This window comes from Vulpes lagopus, chromosome 12 (genome assembly GCF_018345385.1).
Source record: "Vulpes lagopus strain Blue_001 chromosome 12, ASM1834538v1, whole genome shotgun sequence".
Lineage (NCBI taxonomy): Eukaryota > Metazoa > Chordata > Mammalia > Carnivora > Canidae > Vulpes > Vulpes lagopus.
The window spans coordinates 54098598-54111074 of NC_054835.1; the positions used below are offsets into that span (position 1 = coordinate 54098598).

Genomic DNA, 12477 nt, shown 5'->3' on the forward strand with positions numbered 1-12477 from the left:
CCAACATACATGAAGGAGGCTATTCTCCAGTTGTCCAGACTCCCAGCCATCTGGTCAACTGTCCATCTACCTGGCTGCATGTGGACATCCCCTGCTCATTGCCAGGTCATTTCTCCAAGAGTTCGGAATACCAGAGAGCCTCTAATGCGGGGAATAACCTGGGTGTATGTGAGCCCCCCACCCCGCCCCAAGCAGTAAGCCAGTCCTTGTGGACGCTTCTCACATCCCATACAGATTTAGCATGAAGGGTCATATAACGATCACAGCTCCCATTTGTTGAGTACTTGATTCGGTGCTCACCTTGTTCTGGGCGGTTTGTATCCTTAGTTGTCACAGTTAATATCGTGAAATACATGTTATTTCATGGGCAGTTTTATAGATAAGGAAACTGTATGCATGTGTGGATGGATGGATAGATACGTACATATAGAGCTATAGATCTATAAAGTAGCTCACTGAAGGTTCCAGAGCCATCAAGTCAAGGGCTTGGGTTTGGACCCTGCCATTCTGACTTGAGAGCGGAGAACGTGTGTTTATTCTCTCCCCCTCTGCACCTCCCACATCCAGTCCCTCAGCAGATCCTAGCATCTAGACTCGCAGGCGTATCTTGAATCCGTCCACTTTTCTCTCCCCACTTCCGCCACAATCCAAGCACCACCCTGCTCCCCTGGGTGACAGCCGCGGCCTCCTGACGGCCTCCACCTTCTCTTGCCCCCTTGCCTCCCATGACCTTTCATACACAGCGGTCTTTGTAAAAGTGAGTTGGGTCACATCCCTTCCCTCACATCCCGTCACCTTCTGATCAAATGCAAACTGCTCACCTGCCTACAAGGCCTCGTGGGAACTGGCGCCACTCCATCCTGTCTCTTGCTGGCCTTTTTTCTTTCCTGAACAAGTCATGCTTGTCTCCTTCCCTCATCTGCTCAAGGCACAGTCCACTCCTTGCCTTGCTGGCCTTAGATTAAATGTCACCTGTCTTCTGGCTCGCCCGCCCTGCAGCTGTGTCTGTCATGCCCAGAGCTGACCCTCATGGCACAGTAGGTGGTCAGCACGTGCTTAAGAAGTGAACCCAAGAAGCCCCTGCTGTTGGGTTCCATAGTATGGACCTTTAGTGGCTGGACAAAAGGCTCAGGATGGGGAAAGGTAGGAGATCCCAGGCCCAGGCCTGGGGACAGGGGGTGTCGGAGACAAGCTCAGATCCCAGGCTCTGCCCCCACCTGCCTTCCAGCTGCATGTCCTTCTCCTGCAGGACTACCTGGACGCCCTTGCTGGCATCTGCTATGATGGCATCGAGGGCTTGCTCTACCTCGGCCTCTTCTCTCTCCTGGCTGCCCTGGCCTTCTCCACCATGATCTGTGCGGGGCCCCGGGCCTGGAAGCACTTTACCACCAGGTAGGCTGCCTGGGGGCTTCCCCAGGGGAACATGCAGGAAGCTCTGCTCTGGGACTCAGCCTGGAGCTGATAATCTGGGACGAACGATGGCAGCAGGGGACCCAGGCATTCAGCCTGAACGGGCTGGCTGGATTTCTGCAGAAGCTTCTGGAAGAGTCCAGACAGACTCCAAAAGGAGATTCCAAGGGGCCAGGGCAGGAGCAGAGCTGAGAATGGTGACGGTGTGTCATTCCACAACCTGGTGTCCCCCTGCTTGTTCGCTTTTCCATGCAGGACTTTGTGCATGTGAGATAATGAGGGCTCTGGGTGCTGGAGGGGCAAGAAGGATAGGTGGTAGCACTGTTAGCGGGGCACCTACATTCTCATTGAGGAGGTAGAGATGAGATGGTATTTCAGTGCCTCTGGGTAGATCAGACAAAAGGAAGCAGGGCAGGGAGGGTCAGTGTGACGGGGTCAGCAGGGGGCACTTCCTGGAGGAGGGGACGTGAAGTTGGGAACTGGTGGAGTGATCTGTGTGAGGCAGGGCAGAGGACCGTGTTTTCCAGGCACCTGAAAGGGACACGTGTGGCCAGAGAGAGTCCTGGGAGCAAAGACTGGGAAGCAGACCAGGATCCCGCTGCCTCCAAGCCTCAGCCCTCATGGCCGGCTGTGTCCTGTGTGTTGTTCTAGGGACAGAGACTATGACGACATCGACAGTGACGACCCTTTCAACCCCCAGGCCCGACGCATCGCCGCTCACAACCCACCTCGGGGGCAGCTTCGCAGCTTCTGCAGCTACAGCAGCGGGCTGGGCAGCCAGACCAGCCTGCAGCCCCCGGCTCAGACCATCTCCAACGCCCCGGTCTCGGAGTACATGTATGGCAGGGGCTCCCCGGGTCTCCCCTTGTACCTGCCCCCACACGTCGGGGCTAGGGCAGGGCCACTCCGCCTAGCCCCCCGGGAGCTAGCTCTGAGGACAGCACCTCTGCCAGATGAGAAACCCCCTGTAGATGCCAGGCCTTCCAGCATAGACACTCAGGGCAAATCGCAGGCCCCAGAAGCTGTATTTCTCCAGGCCGTGCTGCTCTGGCCCCTGGCACCCCGTCTGCTGCTTCCCCCCTGGGCCTCCCCAAGTGCTCTTTCCCGGATATTCCTGCCCACACCTCCTCCCTGGCCCATCTCCCTCTCCCAGCTTGCACCTGCACCCCCATGGGCCCCTCCTGTAGCAACCTGAGCACCCCAGTCCCCACACACACCACGCCTCCCTGTCCTGAGCTCTCCTCTCGGCCCCACAGGAACCAGGCCATGCTCTTCGGCGGGAACCCACGCTATGAGAACGTGCCGCTCATCGGAAGAGGCTCCCCTCCTCCCACGGTAACCTGGGCTCTCAGGGCAAAATCACACCTATGGCCCTTGTGGGAGAAATGATTAAAGATGAGCCCTCCTGCCCACCCGTTGAATCTCCTCTGCAAAGGTAGACAAAAATGAAACAGGTTTGTTGTTGGACGAGGCTGCCGTGCACATCCCAGGCGGTCTGCTAAGGTCGTGGCAGACAGGAAGCTCACCTCGTAGCAAGGCAGGCTCACCCCAGTGCATGCCTGTCCCCAAGCAAGACTCCACAGCACCTGTGTCGCACCAGTCCATCGTAAGCACCTGCCGGTTAGGGTGGCCCTCAGTGTCGCTAGTTGCCACAGAGATGGGGACAGTCCTCCGTGATGCTTACCTTCCAATGAGATGGCTCCCAGGCCCTGAAGAAAACGTTCCCGGATCGTAAAGCTGGCAAGAGCCTGGTTTAGCCTATAAGAAGGTTTATATACATCTCAGAGGGACAGAGAAATCATTTGCAGTGATGTTTGCTGAAGGAAATAATCTAAAGAAGGAGTGCATCCCTGTTTGCTCTAGGGAAATGGCTCGGCTTTGGGTCGCCTTTAACCCCTCGACCCCCTGGGCTATGGGGTGGCAGCTGGGACACCAGCCTTCCTCCAGCCAGGGAACAGAGACGCCGGGCCGGGGCAGGAGCTGGTGGCATGAGGGGGTGGCGTTGCCGAGAAAAGGCTTTGTCCTCTCCCAGAGGAGACAGGAGGAGACGTGGAGACAGGAGACCGTGCAGTTCAAGGACACAGACTCCGGTACCAAATGCCTGGGTTCACACCCAGCTCGTTGCTTATGACCCCTGTGACCTTGGACAAGCATGTCGCCTCTGTGTGCCTCAGTTTCCCCACTGTAGAAGGGGGATGGTAACAGCACACACCTCACTGTGGGGGGAATTTCGATGACTGTGTGTGTGTGTGTGTGTGTGTGTGTGTGTGGTGGTGCCGTAGATGCTCTAAATGGGAGCTGCTTGTTTTACCCCCTCCTCCCACCCCACCTTCTCCACAAGCTAAGGCATTTATAAGATGTGGGGGTGGGAAGGGAGCAGAGAGCAAGTCCAGGAGTCTGCGATGGGGAGAGGTTCGCAGCAGAGTCCTCAGCATCTGTTGGGGAGGCGCCCCTGCCTCCACCTGGCCAGACACGAGGCATGTGAATTCAGGGGGTTTGGAAGGGGCCGTCCAGCTGCTGAGCTAGAAGCGCTGGGGACTGCAGGACGTGCCCGGGCCCTGAAAACCAGGATCCTTGCATCCAGTGAGTCAGCCCCAAACACAGATGGTGCTCCTGGGAAAGAGGTGGAGACCTAATCAGTGTCTCACAAGCACCTGTCTGACCTGCAGGGGGGAGGCCCTTGGGATAAGTGCTTTAGGGCCTGGAGGGAGGAGCTGACCTTCCTGGTCTGTGGAATCTGAGGAGGTCCGGTGCAGCAGGTGGCACGTGAGCCACCTCTGAGCAGGGTTTTCACACCAGGGCTGTTTGGCCCCCAGGTGACACTTGGCCTGTCTGTAGGCATTTTTGATTGTCACAGTTGGAGGGGCAGGTGCTATGAGCACCTAGCAGGTAGAGGCCAGGGATGCTGCTCAGCATCCTTCCGCACACACCACATCCTGACCACAAAGATCCAGCCCCACTTGTCTCCAGTGCCGTAGTGAGAGACCCCACCCTGACCAGTCCCCCTTCTTTCCCACCATCACCCCATCTTGCTGGGTTTTGCCCAGAGCACGTCCCCTGCTCTCCTTAGCCGCACAGCCCCAGACCCAGGCCCAGCTCTTGAGTCCTGGGGTCCTCAGGAAGGGACAGTGGACTGTCAGAGCCAACATTTTACATTCCCACCCTGGCTTTCTCTACCCAGATGCCTCCTGGGTTCCTTCTCCTGCTACCAGCTGCTGCAGGCCCAGGAATGCAGATTGATTTTAATAATAATCTGAGCGAAGCATAATTAGGGGGAAATCTGCTGCTGTGCATGAAGAATCACTCCGTGCACTGGGATGCCAAATACAAATGGTTTTTGGATTACCTTCTGTTTTGAAAGATCCAGGCCACTCTCCCTGCCATTAGCGGAGATAATCGAGAGCTAACCTTATTTGCAAGGCTCAAGGACAGAGTCCCTCTCCTCCCCAGAGTTCAGACCTGCTCAGGAACTCTCACTGCTTCAGAGTTGGCTGCCCTGCCCCACCCAGCTCTACTTGCCCCAGGGAGGAACCCTCCCCACCATCACCTGCCATGCAAGGGGTGCAGAGGCATCGGCAGGTGGTGCTGACCACAACCCCCAGCATGAGGGTGGGATGTTCACCCCCATAGATGGCACAGCTGGCTCTCCCTGCCCTCCCCCTGCACCTGCTCTAAACACTCCTCAGTACTCGGCAAGTGGCACATCTCACATTTGGATGGGTCCCTCCCTCTGCCAGCCGCATCTCTGGCACAGACGGGGATTTCACTACGGGGGTGATAGCTGTGCCTGTCCCATTGGCTGGAAATGCGCCTCTCCCCAGCTCTCCCTTCGAGAAAGCCCTCGTGTCCTCTCAGGCACCATGTCCTAGACTTGGCGGGCAAAAGTGACCCAGGCAATTATTAAGAATATCAGTACCGGGACTCTAGGCTCGCTGAAGTGGACGATCCGGGGCGACACCTGGGAAGTTCTAAGTGTATCAAGCAGCCAGTGATCTTCATCATCTGGGAAGTTTGGGGAATAGTACTTCAAGGAGACGCTCACACATGCGTGTGTGTCAGAATCATCTGAGGACTTGTTGCAACACGGGCTCCTGGTCCCCAGGAAATCTGGGGTGGAGCGTTTCCAACGTGTTCTGAAGGTCTGGGAAGCCCCCGGGGAGAACGTCAGTCTGATACAGGCTTCCTCACCCTCCACGCTATTGATGGGCCGGTCATTCTAGGGGACAGGGCTGCCCTGGGCACTGCAGGATGTTCAGCTACCTCCCTGGCCACTACCTGTCTGATATTGGTGGCTCCCCTGCTCCCTAGCCACCAGTTGGGATAACCAAAAATGCCTTCAGACATTGCCAGATGTCCCTGGGGACAAAACCCCTGGTTGTGAACCTTTGGGTTGCAGAGCCTTAGCACCCACCTCCAAGCCCTCGCTAGCTGGAGCATGTGTTCCTCCTCTGGTGTCAATGGCCTAGACCTGGACCCCCCAAAACTTGCCTCTGGCCAGGAGACACTTGGGTCCTGCTGAACCCTGCTATTCCACGTCATCAGACCAGCAGCATCTGGCGCTCGTTCAAAATGCAGAATCAGGTCCTGGGATGTGAACTGTGGGCACGTGGGAAGCCCCATCTCTGCCCAGAGCCGTAGCTAGCCTGCGCTCAGAACTTACTTTGTGTTAGGTCACTGCTTCTCCAACTCGGCTGCATTTGGAAGAACTTTAAAAAAAAAAATGCTGGTGGCACCTTAAGATGTTGAAGTTCATGCGGTGTGGGTTTGGCCTCAATAAAAAAAATACTGGTGGGCATGGCCGGGGCATCAAGATTTTTTTAGGCTCCCAGGTGTTTGTGATGCACAGCCGAGTTTGAGAACCGCCGTGCGAGGGGCGTCGCCCGTTTGCTAGCATCCCGTCCTTGCCCTGCAACTGCTGAGGGCGCTCAGGTCCCTTTTGCGGAGGAGGCACCTGAGGCTGGCAGAGGGTGGAGAGCCCGAGCCAAGGTCCTGGGATGAGGAAGATGCATCACTGGGTCACTGGGATTTGAATGTGGGTCTCTGAGTCCGTGGGCCCGTGCCCTTGGCCTACTCGCTAGGCAGGCTCCCCAGTGCACTGGACCACCTGACGCCATCCCGGGTGCTGGTGGTGGGCCCCGAAGTGGACGTGGCTGCCATAGCGGAGGGAGGGTGGCTGGCCTGTGGGCGTCTTGCACTTGAGGCTGGGAGCCAGGTGTCCGGGTGGCCCAGGACTGGAGGCATGGCCAGCAACGAAGCCTTGGCCAAGCCACTCTAGTGCTCCCACAACGCCTGTGATAGAGACCCGCCTTGCCCCCAGTCCCCGGGGAGCTCCCGCACTCTCGCTAGCCCGGGGTCTGGTGCAAGGTCCCGTGCGGCCACCCCTGACCCGACCCCTTCCTTCTCTCGCACAGTATTCCCCCAGCATGAGGGCCACCTACCTGTCCGTGGCGGACGAGCACCTGAGACACTACGGCAATGAGTTTCCAGCCTAACACCCTGTCTGCAGAGGTGCCTGCCTCCCCGAGCCGGTTTGGTTTTGAATGAAGGCCAACGCGAGCTGCGTTTCTTTAATAGAAACCAAAGGCGTCTGGAGACTGGGCGCCGGCCCACGGGATTGGCAGGCTCTCGGGCTGCGGAGGAGCGTCAGCGATGCGGGGGTATCGACCTGAGCTCAGCTGAGATTCCCGACCGAAAGCCCAGGCAGACAGAAGACCCGTGACTCGGGCCAGCCTCTCCCTCTTCGCCCTCCTGTCCACGCCAGAAATGCCCCCAGGTGCTTGGCCAAGCTGAAGCTGGGAGCCTGGTTCTGCTCACCTCTACATCCTCTCCCTCACCAGGTGGGGGCTGGCATCGAGGAGGGGCCAGGTCGGGCATCACCTGAGATGTAGGTCCTCCCGGATCTCATTGCCAGGCCTCTGGCTCCCGCAAGCCTGGCCCGCGGGTCCAGGTGACCATTGTCTCCGAGTCCCCTCTCTCCTCCCGGCTGCATGGCTGGTGGGCAGCGTTTCCCTGCAGGTAAAGGTGGACGGGCTGATCAGGAGATGGCTTTAAGGCAGGTGATGTCTCTGATACAATGGGACACTGTCAAGCCAGACGGACCCTCCCTGGACCACAGAGGGAAGGTGCTGGGGAGCTGTGCGGTGGGTGGCCCCAGGGCCGGGGACCATGGCTGCATCCCTGGCAGGCTTCCACAGTGAGACCCTGTGGGGACGTGGGCAACAGCTGCCACCTTCTACCCCTCTCCCACCACCCTCCGCCGCCTCTCCATTCCAGAATCAATGCTGTGAGTTTGTTCACTACAGATAGGGACAGTCTCAGGTATTAATAGACACTTTGAAAGCGACACTAACTCTCCCTCCCCCCACCCAGTGTTTTGAATATTTTGATTATCCAAAGAATTGAAACTCCTAGTGCATCCAGTTTTTACAATAGATGTAGGGCTCATTCCTTACCCGTGGGTTGTATGCCATTGCTTTGCAGATTTTGCTGGCATCAGCCAGTTCTTTATGGATCTGAAGGAAGGGAAGATTTATAAACAAAGTAGAGACCCATGAGACATGCTGTCCCGAGCTGCTGCTTGGTGGGGATGTGGGTTCATCATGTTCAAGGAGGGAGGCCCTTTAGGACAGAAAAGCTTAGAGGGACAACTGAACGCACTCTCCTGTCCTGGGGGCTGCCCAAGTGAATGTCCCCTCCCTTATGTCTTCAGGCAAGTTTGTCTTAAAGGTTTTAGCAAAGTGGGACGGTGGTTGTGTCTTGCCCTGAGACGGGCCTCTTCCTTAATCCCATTCCATCCCGTTGTCCTGGGCCCCCTGAGCTCCACTTGCTCCATGAGAAGTAGCTTATTGGCCAGGAGGAAATGACCCACCATCCTGCCTGCTGAGGATCCAGGGTTAGGGTCTCTGGTGCTTCTAATCTCCTGGCAACTTGGAGTGCACAGCACGGAAGCCCACGCAGGCTTGCACACCCAAAACCAGGGACACGAGGTGACCTGGCTGGGAACGAGGGCTCCATTTCCATTTTCAAAGAGCCACTTTCCCATCAGGACACTGACAGCAGAGCAGCTCTCAGTGCCCAGCCACACCTCTACGACAGAAGAGGGCCATAGGGCAGCCTGGACTCTTGCCTCACCTGCGTTAACCTGTATGTACCGTGTACCATAAACGTATCTGTGTATGGCCACGTCGCACGCAAATAGGAACTCCGCGACGTCGAGATGTTGCTTCTTAACATTTTGTTGTTGGCGACTGTAGAGTTGTTTTGAATGCGTATAAACTAAACTAGAATCCTTTGGGTAGTTCCTGAAGGAGCCAGGTGGGCACACCTCTGCTTGATGCATGTGCGCCCTCACCTGGGGAGAAATAAACCACTTGTACTAAAATGTGCGCTCTCGTCTGACTTCCTCCGCAGCGGGAAATAACGGGAGTGCCGCAAGCTCCCTGCAGGCTGGGTTATGGGAGGGAGGGCTTCTCTGCAGATTGGGCTGATTGCAGTGCAAAAACTAAAAGACAGGACTTGGAGCAAGCAGCGGAGCCCAGGTGTCCAACCCAGAGCCCAAGCCGGGCATCTCTGTACAATTCTATGGGGTTGGGGCAGTGGTCACATCCCCCAGGTGAGATGTGAGGTTGCTGGCTCACCCAGCTTTCCCGTGGGTCTTTCTTTGCTGCACTCTGTGCCGAAGTTGTGTCTCCATGGGGGGCTCTCTGGGCAGGGGCACCTGAGATGCTCTGTACCCTTTGCGCAGGGCAGACACCAACTCTGTGCCTGTGGCCCTACACCCTGTTTACTCTTCTGCACAGCAGCCTAGGCTCCCAGAATCAACTGCATTTCAAGGAACTTCCTGAAGGGAGCAGCTTAGGCATCCTTTGGAGCACTTGAGACCTGATACAACAGGCTCAAAGCTGAGTGTCAGAACTAGGGCGTTTCTGAAGTAGGAATGTTGACCCCACCCCATCTAGCAGGACTGGTGCCTTTCTCTCTCGTCTCAGGACACCAAGAGCAATGGGAAAAAGGCTTGGAGCAATGGAGAAACCAATCTGATTTTTTTTTTTTTAAGATTTTATTTATTCACGAGAGACACAGAGAGAGAGAGAGAGAAAGACACGGGCAGGGGGAGAAGCAGGCTCCATGCAGGGAGCCTGACATGGGACTTGATCCCGGGTCTCTAGGATCACACCCTGGGCCAAAGGCAGGTGTTAAACCACTGAGCCACCCAGGGATCACCCTGATTTTTTTTTTAAGATTTATTTATTTTAGAGGGGAGAAGAAAACAGAGAATCTCAAGTAGACTCCCTGATGAGCACAGAGCCTGATGTGAGGCTCAATCTTAGGACCTGAGCCAAAATCAATAGCTAGACACTCAACCTGCTGAGACACCCAGGTGCCTCTCCCCCACCACCCACCCCCACCGCCAATTCTGATTTTTTTTAAACGTAACTGCAATTCAATACTCAAATGAGATTCACTTTGTGGGCTTTCATTGACTCTGGGATCTGCAGAGAAGACCCAAGCTGCAGGCAGGCTCTGCACGAAGTAAGAAGGAGGCCACATGGGAGTGCACAAGCTCCAGGGTGGTTTGGGTCCCCACGTGTGACACTCCTCGAGCTGCATTTCTGCATTCCTGTCTCGAGGGAAAGGAGGGGGGTGAATAGGCCTCTCTGCCAAGCCATGCAGTCTTCTACCTGCCAGCCTGCCAGCTCAGCCTCACTGTTTCTAAACATCTCTGAACAGCCCCGACTCAGACCCAGGATCCTGCTCCCAAAGTAATGAACTCCATCGGGCCCCTCTGTAAACAGAGCCTTTGCCAGGAACAGGGGTGTGTGTTTGTCATTCAGGGCCAACTTCGCCATGTGGGGCAGTGGCAGAGTGGTCCCTGCTCCAAAGCTGACTCATCTCCAGTAGTCCTAAACTATGCTGTGCTGTGCGTTTTCCCTCTTCCCAAACTTCAAGGTCTCATATTTCAAAGCAGCAGGAGCAATATCACTGCCTCTTGGCTCTAAACTGCTGATGCAGCAACACTCGAGAGACATTGTTTGCCCACTGACAGATAAACCCACATCAGGAGCATTTACCTTCCTCCCCTCTCCTTTTCAAATTTCTATTTTCTCCCTTCAAAAATGAATTGATTGCTTAGCACAGGGGCTAGCAAACTACTGCCTGTGAGCCTAGTCTGACCTGCTGCCTTATATGACCTGTAAGCATAGCTTCTATATTTTTTAATGTTTTTTTAAATCAATTATTTGCAACTGATTTTGACAGTAGAGAATACTAATCCTGAACCTCAGTTAAACAAAATGTTGTCTCCCTTCCAAAGAATTCCACTCTTCTCATTAATAAACCTGTATTACGGAAAAATTATATTTTGATTTGTTAATCAAGAATGTGTGGGAAATGTTTTCTCCCTTATCATATAAGTATCTACAAAATGTCTTTGATTTTCTTCTTAATCTGCAGCCTAAAATATTTCCTATCTCTTATAGTAGTTTACAGTTTGCTGACCTAGAGAAGCACATCACCTTCTCTAAATTTGGGGACTACAGAAACATCTAAGGCAATTGGCCCTTGACTTCATTGAGTTTACAAATAGGCAAGGCTTCCCAGTTCATAGATGGTGCCTCTTCTCTATGTTCTCACATGGCAGAAGGGACTAGGGAGTTCTGTGGGGTCTCTTTTATACAAATGCTAATCCCATTCATGAGAGCTCCATCACATGACTAATCACCTCCCAAAGGCCTCATCTCCTAACACAATCACACTGAGCATTAGGATTTCAACATATAAATTTGAGGAGGATATAAACATTTCAACTGTAGCGGGGGGTATATGGGAACCCTTTGTACCATCTTTACAACTTTTCTGTAAATCAAAACTAACAGTGAACAATCTGAAAAGGACATTTAAAATAGTATCCCCCCCAAAAATCCCTTAGGAGTTAACCCCCCAAAATGAAAATCTTGTACAATGAAATCTACAGAACATCGCTGAAAGAAATTAGAGAAATAAATAAATGGAAAGATATCCCATGTTCATGGATTGGAAGACTTAATTTCATTAAGATGTCAGTACTATCCGAAGCAATCTACAGATTCAGTAAAACCCCTATTGAAAAGTGACATTTTTTGCAGAGATAGAAAAACGCAGAAAAATCTAAGGCAATTGGCCCTTGACTTCATTGAGTTTACAAATAGGCAAGGCTTCCCGGTTCATAGATGGTGCCTCTTCTCTATGTTCTCACATGGCAGAAGGGACTAGGGAGTTCTGTGGGGTCTCTTTTATACAAATGCTAATCCCATTCATGAGAGCTCCATCACATGACTAATCACCTCCCAAGGCCTCATTGAAAAGTGACATTTTTTGCAGAGATAGAAAAACGCATCTTCAAATCCATATGGAATCTCCTAGGGCCCCAAATAAGCAAAAGAATCTTGAAAAAGAAGGACACAGCTGGAAGACTCACACTTCTGTTTCCAAAACTCATTACAAAGCCACCATAATTAAGAGAGAAATGCTGGCATGACATCAGACACAGAGACCAGTGGAAAAAAACAGGGTCCAGAAACAAATCCTAAAAGACATGTTCAAATGATTTTCAACAAGGGAGTTAAGGCACCAGGGTGGTGCAGCCAGTTAAGTGTCTGACTTTTGGTTTCAGCTCAGTTCATAATCTCAGGGTCATAAGATAAAGCCCCATGTCAGGTTCCATGCTCAGCAGGGAGTTTGCTTAGATTCTCTCCCCTTCTCCCTCTCCCCCACTTTCTAAAATAAATAAATCTTTAATTTAAAAAAGGAGGGGTCAAGAGCATTCAATGGGGAAAAAGGCAATCTTTTCAACAAATGGTGCTGGAAAAACTGGATATCCATATGGGAAAAAATTAAGTTGCTCCCTTACCTAATAACAAATACAAAAATCAACTCAAAATGGATAAAAGACCTTAATGCAGGACCTAACACTATGAAGCCCTTAGTAGAAAACATAGGGTAAGAGCTTCACAACATCAGATTTGGCAATGATTTCTGGAGCACGACCCTAAAGGTACAGATAATGAAAAAAAAAAAAAAAAGACAAGT

At 53.3% G+C, this 12477-nt stretch overlaps 1 protein-coding gene across 1 annotated transcript in view; it reads left to right on the plus strand.

The window, feature by feature from the left end:
* TTYH2 (tweety family member 2) overlaps positions 1-8791 on the plus strand; it is a 36706-nt gene extending 27915 nt beyond the window's left edge. The window contains exons 11-14 of the mRNA XM_041726261.1: positions 1250-1392; positions 2062-2247; positions 2667-2745; positions 6822-8791. Coding sequence (XP_041582195.1) covers positions 1250-1392; positions 2062-2247; positions 2667-2745; positions 6822-6902 — 489 coding nt within the window. The 3' untranslated portion in view covers positions 6903-8791. The remainder of the gene's footprint in view (positions 1-1249; positions 1393-2061; positions 2248-2666; positions 2746-6821) is intronic.
* The last annotated feature ends 3686 nt before the right edge of the window (positions 8792-12477 follow it).